This window comes from Ixodes scapularis, unplaced genomic scaffold (assembly GCF_016920785.2).
Source record: "Ixodes scapularis isolate PalLabHiFi unplaced genomic scaffold, ASM1692078v2 PGA_scaffold10__122_contigs__length_95168666, whole genome shotgun sequence".
Taxonomy (NCBI): Eukaryota; Metazoa; Arthropoda; class Arachnida; order Ixodida; family Ixodidae; genus Ixodes; species Ixodes scapularis.
This window is the reverse complement of record NW_024609836.1, coordinates 38,043,971-38,061,629: the sequence shown is the minus strand read 5'-3', so window position 1 is coordinate 38,061,629 and position 17,659 is coordinate 38,043,971. Positions and strand designations below refer to the sequence as shown.

At 36.4% G+C, this 17,659-nt stretch overlaps 2 protein-coding genes across 3 annotated transcripts in view; both read right to left on the bottom strand.

Moving 5' to 3' along the window:
* LOC8033856 overlaps positions 1–17,659 on the bottom strand; it is a 289,711-nt gene that overhangs the window by 71,910 nt on the left and 200,142 nt on the right. The gene's annotated exons all lie outside the window — the stretch shown is intronic.
* On the bottom strand, positions 13,795–14,974 carry LOC121834768. Its single transcript, XM_042288534.1, has one exon. The coding sequence runs from the start codon at positions 14,941–14,943 to the stop codon at positions 13,795–13,797; it is 1,149 nt and encodes a 382-aa protein (XP_042144468.1). The 5' UTR covers positions 14,944–14,974.

The following is a 17,659-nucleotide window of genomic DNA, read 5'->3' as shown; positions in this document are numbered from 1 at the left end:
TAACGTCGTCTTCAGAGGATCGGTTGGAAGTATTTTATTGTCGAGTAAAAAAGACCACGCAATGTGTATTTCGGCGTGTCTTAATAATTTCAGTAAACACAACGATCCATCACGTAATACGCTCGGGTTCGGCATGCTAAAGCAAGCCACTTCCAGATCCAAGGTCAACGATCTACCCTGTATAGTACACAATTCGGAATCTAAAACGCTACTCTCCAAAAATTTAAATGTAGATTTCATAGAAGCTATAGTTTTACCACTAGCAATAAACTGGTGTGTCGAAGACGGTATGGTAGTTTCCGAATCGTTTGTAAAGAAAGCAACATCCATACAGACAAAAATGATGGTGGTAGCTAATAACGTGCGAAATCAAAAAATTTTATCAATTTTACCGAATAATTTCGTGCGATACGACGACGATCTGTGGGGAGTTGCTCCTGGAACAGTTATTACTTATGAAATGCCATTGGTAGCAGTATCCTTCGATGACGTTCATGCAGCCATTGCAGGTAGACACGTGGTATACGTTGACGATGTTGAACCGGCAGCTAAACGCCAAAAGTTATCAGACAATCGGCGTTACGCCGTAGTTTATCAGGGTAAACGAATACATTATGGATTTGTATTTCAGAAATGTTCGTGGATTCCATATTCCGAAAAATCAAAAATATCTTGTATAACTACTCGTTGTTTGCGACCTACGTACGGTTATAAGTTTGCAACTATGCACGGACAAAAGGGAGTGGTATGCCGAATATTGGCAGACAAAGACATGCCACGAGGAACGATCTCCGGTACCATACCAGACGTTTTAGTTCATCCCAATACACTATTGTCTCGTCTTACAATGGGACAACTGAGGGAAGGTGAAGATAGAGGTGGCGGCCTTTTACACGAAAGGTACACTTTACCACACATGGGCGCCGGACTCGTTACACGTAATTGTTTATGTCCACACAAAGTGATGTTATTACATCAAAAGAACATACCGGAAGATAAGTTTCATATGCGCCATAAATTACACGTATATAATTTATTTACCAAACAACCGACTGAGGGGCGTGCTAACGAAGGTAGTTCACGCTTGGGGGAGATGGAAATGTCGGCATTCATGGCTACGGGTGCTACAGTTTCTTTAAAGAGATTAGGGACGCACGCCGAAATGATGCATTGTGCTAAAAAATGCGTAGAATGTGGCACGATTCTAGATACATTCGTAACCAAATGTGAATGCGAAGAACCAAACATTACGGAGCCTATACACATTAAATACGTGGGATCCTTGAGTAAACACATATTATCAACAGTTCGAATCGGTGTAAAAATAGAACATTTGAAGGCTATAAAAGACACCACCACCACCACCACAGGGGATCAGTCGTGATGGAGTCCCTGTTGTTCAATTTGAGTAGTGGCTATGCCATTGGCGATACTGTTGAAGTTATTCCGCAACACGTTAAACATTTCGTATCGAATCCTCTGCCAATACCAAGTTCTAAGCGGAAAAGGTTTGACACAGTTTCTTACGACAACACCACGTCTATGGCCAAGTGCATTGACACAAGGCTATTGGTTCTGTACGTTACCATGTTTGAAACCAATAGAGAATTGGAATCTATCTCGTCGGCCCCACAAAGTTTTTCGTCAACGTATAGTGAAGTAATTCAACATTTTCAAGCAATGTTTCGTTTACCAGATTACACTTTATTGAAGACACGGGAGAAAATACAAGAATTGTACATCATTGGTTTAAACATGCGCAAAGTTTTCGAAGAAACTGTACCTACAAATATTTACATCATATCAATTTTGTACGATTTCCCACGGTACCAACTTAGAGGAGACAAACCATTAAAGGTTGACGTGATGCAACGAAGACATCGAAGTCTCCCCATGATCCTGGATCCCACATCTTTGCTGAGATCTCCATGCTTGGCAACTATAATAAGACGCTGCTTTTCTACGAAGGAAAAAGAAGAAATACAAGAGGAAGACATAGAGAGTGGGCGTCATGCTCGTAGCCGCACTCTTGCCAAGCTGAGAACGATGCAAAATAATTTCGACAGAAATCGCGAAGAATGTCTGCAAAAAATGGTGCAACAACTCAAGATCAAGGTTTATATGTGAAATGTTTATTCAATAAATTAATAACGAATGTCTAATAACAATAAAACATCAATTTTTGGATGCTTCGTAAAATATTCAGTCTCCATGTTGATCAATCTTTTAACTAAGCAAGTGGTGCTTTCTAGAAATGGGTTCTCTCTACTGTTAAATATTAATTTAGATTTTCTAGTATATATTAAGGAATCTTTACAAATACTTATTTGACTACGAGATCTATCCTCGAAGGGGCACTCTATAGCGTTCTTTCCACATATAACGGTTCGATCCGGAAGACGCATACCAAGCTGGACGCTTTGAAAATCTACAAAGGCATATAAAGGTCTATTTGTGAGTTCTAAATTGTTGTTTCCAATGATGATGGCATCTGGTGTACTTGTCACCGTCTCTGGTAACTTGGCTGTTTTGGAAATTGTGGCCAGGAATTCTCTAAAATACAAAAGACTTTCGGTTAATCGAAGACTATGGAGACATAACATAGTTCGAGGATAAAGTAGATCCACGAGATCCGCTTGCGCATATTCGCTAATCTTCGAAAAAACGGTAGCGTGAATTGATAATCTATTACTGACGCGACGGCGTTCGTATGGGGTTTTCGAATGTCTGGTAGAGGATTGTACGGACGAATGGTAACTGCTTTTTTCGAGTGTTATAATTGGAGCTTCTTCGTCATTATATCTATGCAAAACAAGACTCATTATTTCACTGTTTTAGATATATTACGAGTTAATCGCGTCTTTCGTTTCCTTTCTTCGCTTGTGAGATTTCTTCGTGGTAATATAGGGGCTACTTCTATTTGTGGATTTTCCGAAACAGTGGATGCTTCGATCGCGTTTACGGGATGTAGTTCTTCCGAAACGTGTTGTTGTTGTTGTTCCGGTACGATTTCCCGATTATATATGGTTTCGTATATTGTACTGTAGTCGGATTTACTTAGTGATAATAGTTGACTTTTCCCTTTCGTCGTATCATACGGTAAGTAAGTACTTCGGCTTCGACGTGCAGGTATATCGTATAGTATCGAAGACTTTTTCAGTAACGAGTCCGGTTGCGTGTACAATGCCTGTGTTATGCAACGTAAATTATTTTTGTTTACGAACGCAGCACTAATGACAATGTTTTCCTTTATAACAAACAACCAGAATGGTGAATTTATTATAGTTGGGATGTCATCGTATAAACCTTCTGGTTCTTGATAAAATTGAGATCCCTCGTAAGGATAGCAGTGTTCTATGTTCGTGTAATGTATTACGTCATCATAGTTATAATCTCTGTGTAAGGATTTTATTTTAAAGGTGGGTATTTTAATCTTTCGTATTCTCATGTCATCCGGTTTCACAGATTCCTCTCTAGTATTGGTAAGAGTGGTAACCAAGTGTCTTTTTATGGAATTAACGAATGATGTGTTTTCAATGTTTTGTGTGATGGGGGTATATACGTGCACATATACGCCAGTTAACTGAACGGTCGATTGACGTCTAGCTTTACATTCGAATCTTAAAACGGTCCCTAAAGTATGATTTGGAAGACTAGACATCTCGTCTCGTAATCTACCTACTTCGCAAAGAGTTGTGAAACACAAAGCTGTGGTCATCTTTGTTATCCCGTCCTCGCGCGGGAAAGAGTCCAAAAAGTCAATAAAGTCTAGTTTGGCGTTCGGAAAGAGCAATGAAATGTCATGTCCCATGAGTAATTTCACGTTACTCAAATCCACCTTATCTAAATCATTCATATTTTTTGACAAACAGAAATCAAGAATTCCGTTCGTGTCGTTACTGTAAACAATTTCGCTCAAAAGCGGTGGATTCGAATTCACAGTTACTTTACGAATGCAGGAATCTGACGACGGTCTAAATATGATGTTGTTACAACTGAAATCCCACATTACACAGTCTACCAACGATTGATTCTTCTTAGAGACACTCACCTGCACGTTCTCGTTATCTCCGTATACGCGCGAAAAAAGATCACTACCGTGCAAGTCCTGCAATAAACAGCCTAAACAAGCGTTTACGCAAGGATTGTTTTCAGAACCAGTTAGCGTATTTAATTTTTCGAGCGTATTTACTACGTACTCGATACTGTTGAGTGACGCCTCGGGTGGTTTTTCGTGCGTTAAGAAAGACATGATTCAGGTTTTTGTTTATTTATAACGACGTTTTTTATTCAATGGAAACGATGTATTATACAATCCGAAACGATCGAGTCTATTTTTTAAACACTTTATGACACACACTTTACGTGGATCCACGTCTTCTACGACTTGATATTTTAAAAGTCTGAAATATGCGTCTCTCATTGGAATACAATCGCAGGAATCGAGTAAGACGTCACCACTCGTCTCTATCACACACATGGAGATCAAATATGCAATGCACTCAAAGGAAACTACACAGACCACCACCGGTCTTCTACGCGTGGACATACCCAGGCTTATTACGGAATCTTTATATTTTACGGCATTGAGCAAAAAATTTCGAGTGTATTGTAATGCAGGTGCTATCTGGCACGTGTGTATGTTAGAAGGTGTGCGGTCTTTCACCATATCTTCGTAAGAGGCGTAATCACTCGGAGCATCTGGAGGCTTCTTATGCGTCACGGTAACAGAGATGAACGTGTGGTCGGAATGTGCATTGTGTGCGTAAACGTAAGAAATGGTGCGCAATCCGTCCTCCTGGGACCAGTTGTCCATACCGTAATATATTGGATAAGCTATGGAATCCAATCGAATACCACCAGAGACAATGTCTGTCACTGTTCCTTCCACGCGTTCGCAATTTTCTCTGTAATCTTTTATGCGTTTTGCTTGTAACGCAATAGTCTGTTCGACAAATGGCGGAGGTTGTAAGACGTATCTTACGGAATATTTGTGCACTTGTCTACCACACTGTGCGTTCCTCATCACAATTATCTTTATAACGTCTTGTCTGTCGTAATTCTTACTCGAACAATATTTGTTTAGATTATCTGTCAATAGTTTGCTAAACAAAAGTTGTTTATCTTCCCAAATGTAAATTGCTACGGGAAAGTTTTCCGACGGATTAAGATCGCGAAATATTGACAGTTTAACAAATACATCCAATAAAGTGTGTCCAACATCGATGCAGGTGTATTCTCCCTGATCAAACAATGATCTATAATCCTGTGGAATGTTGTATATCGTTATGTCCGACGAATTGCACCTGTTCTTATAAAAATAATACGCCTTACTGTTATCGGATATAGTGTTCTGTGCCGCCTTTGGTATAATTGTCATATCGTTCACGAATTCGTAGGGGCAAACGAATGGTTCGATTTTATTCGTTTTGAAATATGCAGGACCGCAAGTTTCGTCAAAACAATAAAAATCACAATTCGCTATTATGTTTTCGAGTTCGTCGTTTTCTTCATATTTTTTATCTCTAAGTTTTAGTTTTTTAATAATCGCGATTTGATCGTAATCTCCTCCTATTGCCTCGTAGATCGGACTACACGTAGCCACGCATCCAATCCAACGTATTCTCGGCCGCCTGCTAAAGGTTGAAACCAAGACCATTTGATTGTTACTGTGACGGATTATCTGAAATCGTCTCCTATACATGTCTTGATGATTAGGTTTCGACAAAACTACGTAACGTAAAAAGACCATATCACACTCCAACGTAGTGTGTGGTACATGAATCGCTTTGAGTTTACGCACGGATGATAAAGTGCATTCCATGCCGTATATTAAAGCATGTGTAATCAATTTGAATTCTCTTTTAGAAAACGATCCTATCAAGTTCGGTTGATGTAATAAAGTTCGAAGTGGTGATACTACAGCTGTTGGATGGAAAAAAAAAATCCATGTGTGCGAGGAGTCCAGTTTGAACAGCTTGAACAAGTTTTGCCCGCGTTTCAGCCTCTTTAGAAGTCGTACCAGACACTATTGTAGATAAGCACACCATTATGGCATTATAGTGAAATCTCGTATCCACGGCAGTTATAGTGCTGTCTCCCAATCGTATGCAATGGACATTTTCGTTCGTTAATCTATATTTATAATTACCTTTCTTGATGAAAGTTTGAAGTTTAGATAATATTAATGAATGATCGATAGATTCGCACGCACACACTTTTTCGTCGTCGTTTGAAATCACAGCGTACCGACACATCGTTGCCTCTACAGCCTTTTTAACGGTAACCCAATAATCGATGTTCTTGGATCGATGTAGAGTGGGTATTGGAAAGACGAACCATTCTGTAACTATCACTTGTTTCAAGATAGTTTCGTCGTAAAAATTAGTTGTCACACAATGTTCGGTATCGTCACACACATAAACCACTCGGTTGTCTTCCTTGTTGTATGCAGTGTCATTCCAATATACACTAGATATTTTGCTGTTTCGCCCCAAACCACACGACACCCAAGGTATATTCGTAGATGCTCTCACAGTGTTTCTTCTCAGTTGATATTCGTCGGTGATGTTGTACGTGGGAATTTTTTGATGCGACGGATTTGGACGAGAGTACCCCTGTTTTTTACTGTAGACGGTGGACGTGTCTCTCGAAGAGACGTGCGTGAATTCCTCGCCGTTGAATACGCCCTCCAACACCATTTGAAGATCGTTTCGATGATAAACGTATGAAACGTTAAATTCAACTGGAGACAGCTCGTCGTTACAGGAATATAACAATGTGAAACCGTTCGACATGTCATACTTGTACTTGGTTAGGTAATCGTCTTTGAGAACAACCGACACGATAGCCCTAAATCTATCGCCTAAATGGCGATTGAAAACTCTGTAGTGATAACTAATGGTATCCGTCGTCAAGACAATGTTTCGATAATCTTCAATCACCTCTACTGGTAATTTTGAATATTTATGTTTGAGTTGTTCAAGAGACATATCGGTAATGACATCGTTAAGGAAATATTCTCCATTATCATCGGAAAAATATTCGTTACATGCGCGCTGCATGACTCTTGTAGACCAACACTCCATCTTTTTCTATGAAGCTGGTGTCGAAACTGGCGGTAATGCTGGTGGTGGTGGTGAGCCTGGAGGGGATTGTAGAGGTTCCAATGATGTCGAAATCTCCTTGATTTTGCTATTTATAGTCTCGTTGGTCAATATTTCCTGTTTACGTACGTCCTTATTCACACTTTGAATCATAAATGTAGCGTCGGTTGTTGAAAAAGTGTTTCCATATTCACTTATCGTATCTGCGAACTGTCTGTAAGTATTATATAATTTAAAATCGGTTACGCTTGGATTATTGTCTTTAAATAAATTAAATTGTAAAGTTTTTGCCAAGTTATTAGAATCAAACACGATGTCTACATTTACATCTCCTAATCCATATAATATTGGCAATAACATTTCAAGCCTCGCAACGCCACAGTGCGTAAATGTGTTCTTGATATTGAGATCATAATTATCGTAAAAACGATCCAGCAGCGAACCATCGCCACGTATTCTAAACATTTGCTGTAAAGATAAATATCTATCGGTATCTTTGTCTAGATTTGGTATGTACGTAGGGTCATCGTTGTTAGTGAAAAAAGAGGCGAATACACCAGGCACCTCTTTGATTGGTGTTGCGCGATCAAAACTTCTTTGAATCAAACTTTGATGTAATAGCGGAAGATTACTATAATATGTGTAAGAATAAGAATGTTGTTGTTTTGCATTAATTTGTAATGTATAAATAGACTGTTTACAAATATCTAAAACGTGTGATCCTAGATGATTCTTCTTAATCCAATATCTTACATTCATGTCAAAATATCCCTTCTTTTCAAATATCACGGATGGAAGTAAAGAATTCGATATACGATTTAGTGCAACGTCTAAAGGCATAGAATTTGTTGCATATTTATATCTAGTTAACATTTTCAACCAATATGTATAGTCTGTTATGTCGAAAAGTTGCGGTAAAGTCAACCCAAAAGCATTATTTGCAGCGTAGACTGTGTTTCGAAGTGTAGTTAGGTTTTCTATTCTATTCAATATTTCGTTGTCATTTCCTCCTCCCGAAGGAGGAGGAGGAGATTGTAATAGTAATTTTTTCATAGCATATAAAGTATCACCTAAAAACGGAAGATTGTACACCGTGATTGTGTCGATTAAATGAAAGCTACTACTGTTATGAAACGGTACCTCTAAATATGTATACACGTTAGCAGGTGTTGGATTTGAACAATCATTTACTATATATTGATGTAAATCGTTTAACGTGTCTGTTTTTAGATAAGCGTGAACACCTCTTGTGTTAAATAAATGCAAAGGATCTAGTAATGTTTTATCCGTTATTGAGAATATTTCATAAAGTGATTTGTGTATTTTTGAACCTAACCAAGCATAAAAAACATTATGAAGCCTGCGCCCAAATTCATGCATTTTTAGAGGATCATTCATATATACGTGAATAGGTGGTTGTTCTATAGATGGATATCGCCTTTTCAAGTGTACGTTTATCATTAATTCAACAAGGGACGTGTCAATGTATAAAGACTCTACGAGATATTCGCGGACGCAATCCCTGATAAATGCCTTTTTCTTATTTTCATCTTGCAAAGTGACTTCGTCTTCTGGAATGTCATCTCCGTAGAGCAAGTGTAACGCAACCCCCATTCTAAACCGACGATTTCGTACGATAGAATTGTCTTGTAAATGCCACCATTTCAAGTCCAACTCTTCATCGTATAATAAAGCACTGCGTACCAGAGACTTCAAGACTTCGTATGGATCATTCGTTTTCTCTAGTATATTAATGCGTATAGTACTCGGTTGAATTTGTACGTCTATATTTTGTATTTTTTCTGTAAGCTTGACTATAGTGTAGATTAAAACATTTGATACTGGTACCTTTAATATAACCATATACGTATCCTCATAAAAGTAATTTACATACACAGCCTCATAAGTAGTAAATGCTTGGACATCGTTGGATGGTCGCAACGAGTTTAAGGAATCGTTACTTACAACTTTATAACATAAAGCTTTCGAATAATCAGTTGCAGTGTCCTCACGAACTCCTGTTAAAACAATACTTCCCATTCCTAACCAAGAATCTCTTGAAGGAAATCCATTCCAAGCACATTCGCATACACTTACAACCACATCGTCGTATAACGCTTGAAACCTTTCTCGCAAAACTTTCACTTTACTTATTTGTAAATAAAATTTTTCAATTTCAGCTGGACACGACACGTAATATGTAGGTCGTGCTGGTATTCTTTCTGACGACGCGAAATGATCGCTTTGTTTCTTAGAAATTACTGAATGCGGTTTCCGAACGACGTTATGCCTAGCGGGTGATACGTTATCGAATATACAACTATAGTGAGTGTTAGGTATAATAACGTCTCCATTTTGATTTACTAACAAATTTACATTTATTAACCTTGTTCGTCCAAGTCGATCCACCGCTCTAGTTGAAATACTGTGATTACAGCCAATTATCGTCTCGCCACTGTCTCGATTTGTTTCGTACACAGAGGTAACCCCCACCACAGAATTCACGTCTACATCACGCAGAATCTCTTCGGTCAATGTATGATCTCTCTCGGTTTCGAAAGACGACAGTATCGCAACAAACACATCGGCTCCAAAAGCAATGCAAACGTCTATACATTGATCGGGTAATTTCGTTTGTTTAAATATTCCATATGCAAACTTAAATACATCCAAGTTGTTGACGGTTTCTTTTGCGTCTGGAAGTACATTAAAATAATGTTTTAGTGTTGGTAATTGTACTTGTTTAAAAAATTCTTTTCTATACCGTTCGCAGGCAAAATCACTTAATATCCAAGGTTTGCTAGATTTTGTTAACCATCTCAGAGAAGCCGAGCGCGAGGATATAGTACTTCCAATAAATATTGGTAACTCATGTCGATTATTTATATCGAAATCTCCAAACTGTAGAAAACTTAAAAGACTTATTAGATAATCCTTTTCTGATGTTCTCTCTGATATCCTAAACAAACCTTCCGAATATTTCTTAACACTTATACTTTCGTCTATATGTATATTATAAATGTTCGTATCACACATATAATCAAATCTACAATTCCAATACAAGTAGTATCCAACAATAGTAAGTAAATAGTCGAAGGTACACATGATTCTATCGTCACCATCGACAACATAAATGGAAGATGATGCGTCTGTATGTTTTGCGGCATCCAAGTCCAATTTCAACCACGAAACATTGTGTATTCTCGCTAGCCTAAGAGTACGACCTACGATCGTAGTCTCATCGTATATATTCTTACTTAGCGCTATTGCACATGCCTGGTGTCCGTATAATGTATTAACTATTTCATTTGAATTTTTTAAACTAATGATTCTACAATAATTAATTCTTTTTAATAATTCGTTAAATAAAATGCTATTCAATGTAATGTTTCCCAAACGAGTAGCGTCCAATGCAACATTAGGGCTCTGTATGTATTCTAACAATTTTGAACAAGACAACGACGACCATTTATCTGATACACCTTTCCCCCAAAACGGAACATATAAGTGAGAAGACCGTTTTTTGTCGTATGATTCATCAAAGTGAATTACGTGTTTATTATATAGGTTATCATATTGTACGATTTTATCCATTATTTTTATTTTACTCAAACAATCAACAATGGATTAATCATAAATAATTTTTATTTGAAAAACTAATTTAAAAAACCGAACGATTTTTTTTCTTTGCTTTTCATTCAAGTAAGGACAAAAAATGATATTCATAAGATGTTAATAAGAGCTCAGATATAGTCTCACCTACAGCATCTGCAGAGACCACCAATTTATGTAAAATATATCTCGGTTTCAAAGTAATACCGTCGAGTTCTTCGTAATCTGTAAATGTAGGTTGAACCTCGTCCTTCAGATCTTTGTACAATATCGCGCGAAGATTTGGATGTAACGAAGAGTGCGTTTTACAATTTATACGTTGAGTTATTGTTACAATTGGTTCAGAACACTTGGCATTAAAGAATACACAATTTCGTACAGCATCGTTAATGAACATACCGGAGTAAAAATCGTACCAACTCGAATTGTCGTATTTAATTTGCATACTCGGTATTTGTTGAAAATCGTCCGGTAATGAAAATAATACATTTAATGCGTTGAAACAAAAGACCTTACCAATTTTATCCAACATTGCCATATCGTTCTTTGTGTAAATATATGACGGATAATATGTACTTAAACTAACGAGGGTATATTCGTCTGCATTTACATCTCTTTGTGAAACGTTTTGAAAACACATAAATGCATTATATTGATCTAATCTATAACACGACGATACTACAGAAGGCCATTCGATATCGTCAGTTTCAAATTTTATAATTAAACGTTCCAATAACGCACGTAAAAGTTGTGCCGTTTGAGATATAATCACTCGAGTATTGTATAACATATTATCCCTCATTCTACTACTCCTCTTACTACCGAGTTCGTCCATTACCGCTTGTCTGTTTTTCTCGATCAAACCTGATATTATTTTCTCTCCACGTCCAATAGAAACATATCCTTTAGTCACGAAATCGTTTAACATTACATCTAATGAACCACGACCTCTTAGTGACCAAAGAACAAGTGGACGTAATATTTTCTTTAAAGTGTGATCAGCTATGATATTGTTTATAATATCTATATCGTACAGATTTTGTAATCGACGTGATTCTTTTGGTGTTTTGTCTAAATAAAATTGTGCATGATCAAAGTTTTCCGTTGGTCGTTTAAGTAAATTTATGAAACTGTCATCTGTTGAAACGTCATTTACTTTCACTTTACATAGGCATAAAAAACGAATCCCATATAAACACGCATCATACAAGTCATATTCATCAACAACTCGCTGTGCTCCATATATATTGAGAAAATCTTTAAAGTGTGTAAAGACAATCAGGCTACTCATTGCAACTCCAATCGGTGTGTACCACAATGGAACAACCTCGTCATCTTTTTGTGTAATTTTCTTTAATATAAAATCCCAATGAGAAAAATGTGTTACATCATCATTGTCATTTAATGAAATTAATGATTTAATTACCTGCCATTCTGTGTTATGTATTGGGGTTAGTTCCTTGTTAACGTCGTATGCGTAACGGCGTTCGTTATTTCCAATAAAACATTTTAATTTTATATCGTCGATTACAGTATCACCTTCATTGGATTGTTTCGGAATCCGATGAAGGACTCCACACCAGGCTTTTAATAGATTTATATAAATGTCAATCATCTTATGTTTTCCACAAGTATCCGAAGGAATCGTTACTAATAATTTCATATCTTCCTCATTCAGATCTGTAAATTTAGGCAGTTGTGAAAATAAACCATTTTTCGTAGTTTCGAAAAAAGTTTTCAAATAATTATGTTCATCTACAGTGAACTTTACAAACTCAAAGGAATCAAAATCAAACGGAAACACGAGTGATTTAAATATAAATATAATTTCAATACCTTCTTCACCAAGTGTTACTTCTTTTGTATTGATGACATCATGATCATTATCAAATGAAGTGTATTTAAATGGGGTATATGTTGGCGCAGTATTCACGCTACCTGCACTTGGAATTGTGTCTGGAAAATCATTAGTAGGTACGTAATCAGTTTTGGGATTGATCAACGCACAAAATATATTTGGACCTAACAAACCACTTAAATTTTGATTAAACCTCATCCAACATCTGTCAATTCTATTTTCATCATTGGTGACACTATTATATACTTTATAATAAAAGTTATAATGCGAGTGTGATGTTAAAGTTTTATTTCGTTTTCTATAATTTACAAATCGCTCTCTCCAAAAATTTTTCACTCTATTCCATAATATAGACCTCCAATCGTATGGTAAAGAGTGTCGCATACAAAAATCGGTAAACGTTTTTTTAGTGTATGGTTCTGTGTTTAGTCCGAAATAACAGAGAGCTACCAGATATCTACACATATCATCTAATGGACTCTTCTCTATAGCAGCAAGAGCAAAACGACTAACACACCAAGGTCTATGCTGATGATTTGCACTACTAGGTATGTCTTTAAATAAATCATAATCACTTGTTAAAACACTAGCATCTTGCATACATAGATGCATACCCTTCTTTACAAGAGGGGATGGATCATCTATAGTGACTAACATTTTTACGTTCATTACGTTACTCTCAAACGAAGAATCAAACCTATGTGTAGTCATAACGTACGTAAACCTATCGAATTTCCACTCCTGTTCGTTAACATGCTCTCTACCGTAATAATCCTTCAAAAATACACTTTTAATCGACCTAACTGGCTTCAAATCACTGTTCACATATACACCTTGTTCCAATAAAAATGAATCTAACGTACCAAGTACAATTAATGGTTTACCCGATATTAATTCACTGCATACATACACATATGCTCCTTGACGAGATTGGCTTGCAAGTATTGTTTTGGAATTATTTATGTAACCTGCATTTGTTTCCACTTCGTACAAGATCCTTTCGTTATCATACTCTGCCGTCAAATATTTTGAAGTAACTAAGAAACAAATTTTGTTGCCATTTGGTACCAATGAACAATCTGGAATGTTTAAAGAACCAATGGAATTTGTTGATCCACCACACAGAATACCTATAAGCGGTGTAACATTTATATAAATTGGAGTGTTGTGCGAATACAATTTTAAACACATAGATATTTTCATATTTCTTTTTATTAATTATGACAAAGAATCGATTAATTTAAAAGCTGTGTATATAGTTAAAATGTCTAAATTTTTAGATTCTTTTAATATATTATTGATACGATGATCGTCATCCAAATGTTCGTAATGCCTATTTAATGGTATAGTGTATAAATTATTTATGTTTTTAGTGATGACGTATGGGTCAACTCCAGTTAAAAAAACCCCGACATCTAGTAATGTACGAAAATAATAGGAATCGGTTTTTATATGCAGTAGTAGTTTTGTAATCACAGTTTGCACAACATTTGCACGCAACGCACGATGATCTGAATTATGGAAGTCGTCCGCAATATTCAGAGAACATGTCATATACGATACAGGTCTATACGTCATTCTCAACAACCATTCGTCGATACAATACGTGACCTCAATAAGAGACAATGGTGTGTTTTTAAATGTAACAGACCCACTCTTGTCATAAGAATTTAACACATCGTTTACGTACTTTAATGGCTTCGTACACATAAGAAATTTTTCATTTAAATTACTTCCAGTTGTTGCCGATTTCATTTCTTTAGACCAAATATTGTCTCCGTCCGTCCCAAATAAATTTGATAGTAAAATTTCTCTTTGGATCGTAATAGAGTCTTCCAATTTTTTTACGTGTGCATTTGTGACGGGCATACAAGACCCTAAATCGTGTGATAACAAACAGTGTAACAACAAAACTATTTTTTCGTCAACATGCAATTTTGGTGCTTTATATGATTCTATAAACAAGAAACGGTACGTACAACAATCGTGTATTAAAAATTTGTATAGTTTTTCCAAAATAGGGGTAAATGTTCCAATTTCCACTATTTTTTTCGTAATGGTATTCTGATTTGCTGGTTGCGATTGCACGTTTAACATAGAAAGACGAGTTTCGTGTCGCCACCTAAGTAACATACTTGTATACAGTTCTTTATCTAATGCAACGACATCGTTAAAATGGTTATGTCGTATAAGATATACTTTATCGTTTTTGAGAACAATCCAAACATGTGGTGCTGGTGACCACGACTGTAATAAAATTTCTTGATTAGTTTGTTGATCGTTATTTCTTTGTAATATAGAATTTATTATATTCGCAGTTGATGTTGTATAAAACGATCCCCACCCACGAATTCTTATATTTTCCATTACCGCCAAATGTAATCTTTCACATATGTCGTTTGCCGATTCCATTTTTCCAGAAACAATCGCTGCCGGTATTAGCTCATCGTAGCGAAATTTATTAGACGTCTTTAAATATAACGGACCAAATGGTGCGTTATCGTAATCTAAAAATTTATCGTATACGATAGATAGCACAGGACCTAAAGAGAATTTGATATTTCCCGTAGGGGGCATCGAGGTATAACCTCCGTATTTAGCCACGATATTCTTCCATACGGAGACTGTTGTCACTATCCTTTTTACGCGACTACCCATATGCGTTTTTAAAGGAGTACAAACATTGGTTTCGACATCAGAAGAGTATTGTCGACATCCAAATAAAGGCCATCCCACTGTATTGTCTCTAGCTGAAGGTGGATTCGTTAATTCTTTAACTATACCATCGGCACTGTAAATTTTGTTGTTATTCGTAATTGTCTCCAAGACGAAATCTAACCAATCGTAACGCTCGCATGCACGAAGAATGCTTGGCGATCGGCGACGCATGCATTGTGTAATGTGTAAACATCGCTCTGGTGGCCTAATACTCAATGTATCTACAGTACTAAACATATAAAAGATGCGACATGCTGTAATTATTTCGATAGTGAGCTCTATAGGCTTATTCAATGCAAGCATAAAAACTGCGTTCCAGTCCACATTTCTACACTTGCTTACACTTATAAGATCTCTTGGATTTATTAAAAGTAAATTATTTAATGCGTTTAATGGACCCAAATCTTGTTGTAGCTCGATCGTAGAAGCATTATTTTTTGCAAAAACGTATTTAAAACTTGAATTCGTACCAGTATCCCATGTTATTTTGAAATCTGTATTGATTTGTAACTGCCCTTGCAAGCTTAAAAAAGCATTTGTATCCGAATATAAAAATGTCAGCCAGACATTTGCTATGTTTCTAAAGGCCAATAATATTGGATTGATATCAATAGAATAGTCATTTATACATTCGAAATCAGATTGCACCATTGTGGGGACGTAAGTCAATATGGGTGTCTTAACTAAAGGGGCCAAGTACTGTATCACGTTGATACAAGACAAATTGTAATCTGGTATTGGTATACGATCTACGTCAAGATCATTTTTAGGTAAGTATTTAATTTTTAAAAGAGTCATTATTTTAAAGTATGCGATTGGACCGTATAACATGCACACCGCGTCGTGGATCATGGTAGGGCATTCGTCTAGTAAAATATCAGTCCAGAGTTTCAATTCACTTTTTCGTAGCGTTTTAAAATTTGATGCCCTGAGTAAATCTAAAATACATGCACCCCAATTGTGTTCCGGTCTGCATGTATACATTGGCGTGTCGTCATAAAGACTTCTAATGCCATGACAAATATATTCCGCAGTGTCTATGATATCGTGGATTAATGGGTGTTTAAGAGAAGAAATTTTATACCATAAAAGACTATTCGTCTCTCGTTCATCTGCATCTATAATGCGAGTCGCATTCGTGACCGCAAATGCATCAGTCTTTTCAACTACCATTCCACTTAATAAACGATATATGTGATCGAGTGTACAAAGATATCTACCTCGTTGTTGTGTTTGCGACAAATCAATTGCGTACACATATCCACCAGCTGTGTTGTTTGTAAGCCAAGAATTATTTTCCGACACGGTGACGACATTTCCGTCGATGTCAACTTCATGTTTTAAGTTGCAATTATTTGGATCGTATCTCGTTTCTCGTATAACGAAACCAAAAAAGGTCACGTTTTCCAAGACGTTACTTTTAAAACTCGGATATTTTATGGGTATTGGGGCTGTTGTGGTCTGAGCTGTAAATTGCCTTGCGGCGTTATCCGCCGACAATTTACATCTTTCGAAATGAACCAGAGGTGTGATATTAACGCTCACGTTACCAGGTGGTATATTTAAGGTAAACATTTTTATTTAATCTAAGGGATGCAATATCGTCGTCTTTTTCGTCTATTCGTGTCCGGTATCCTAGTTCTCTTTTCAGATAAGGCATGCGACACATTCTTCACGAAACATTCATAAACATTGTTAACTTGAATCAACGACATAGTAGGAAGATTATTCGTTCTGAGTATACTTGTTACATATTGGTGTAATTTTTTGAATGTATCTACTTCTGATATTTCGGACATATCGATAGCATTACCTTTATATTCGTATCCTAGTAAATTGGATATAAAGGTACTTGCACGATGTCCGTTGTACGTGTACATTAGACATTCTTTGATGGAAAGAATTATGTGCATGAGATCAACAATGTGTGGGTTCACGACTTTAAAATTTAAAATTTCCTTGTTAAGTAATATGTGACGCATTTTTTCAAAATTTTGACGCATATTTTCAACACTGTAAGAATACTTATCTGGTAATTTCAAAATTGGTTTGTCTTTAATCAACTTGTAACTGACGTTGACAAATTCATCTATTAAATCTAATGAATGAAGCGTAAAAACTTCTGATGTCTTTTCAAAACTACACGCATAACCTTTGCGAATATTAAGTGGAGCATAAGTATTTGGTTGAATTGCAGCTGTCATTTTACTTAAAACCCCGTCTCGCTCAATATTTGTTACGTATTCTGTAAAGTACATGTAAACAACTGCCATTTGAATATGCATTGGAATAACTTGCGATTGTTGTAAAGTACCAACATGATTTGTCATAACATCAGGTAATGTATTTAGGACATCACTTATAC

Coding starts and splice junctions, on each gene's coding strand:
- LOC121834768 (XM_042288534.1), bottom strand. CDS start 14,943: ATGGAAAATATAAGAATTCGTGGGTGGGGATCGTTTTATACAACATCA.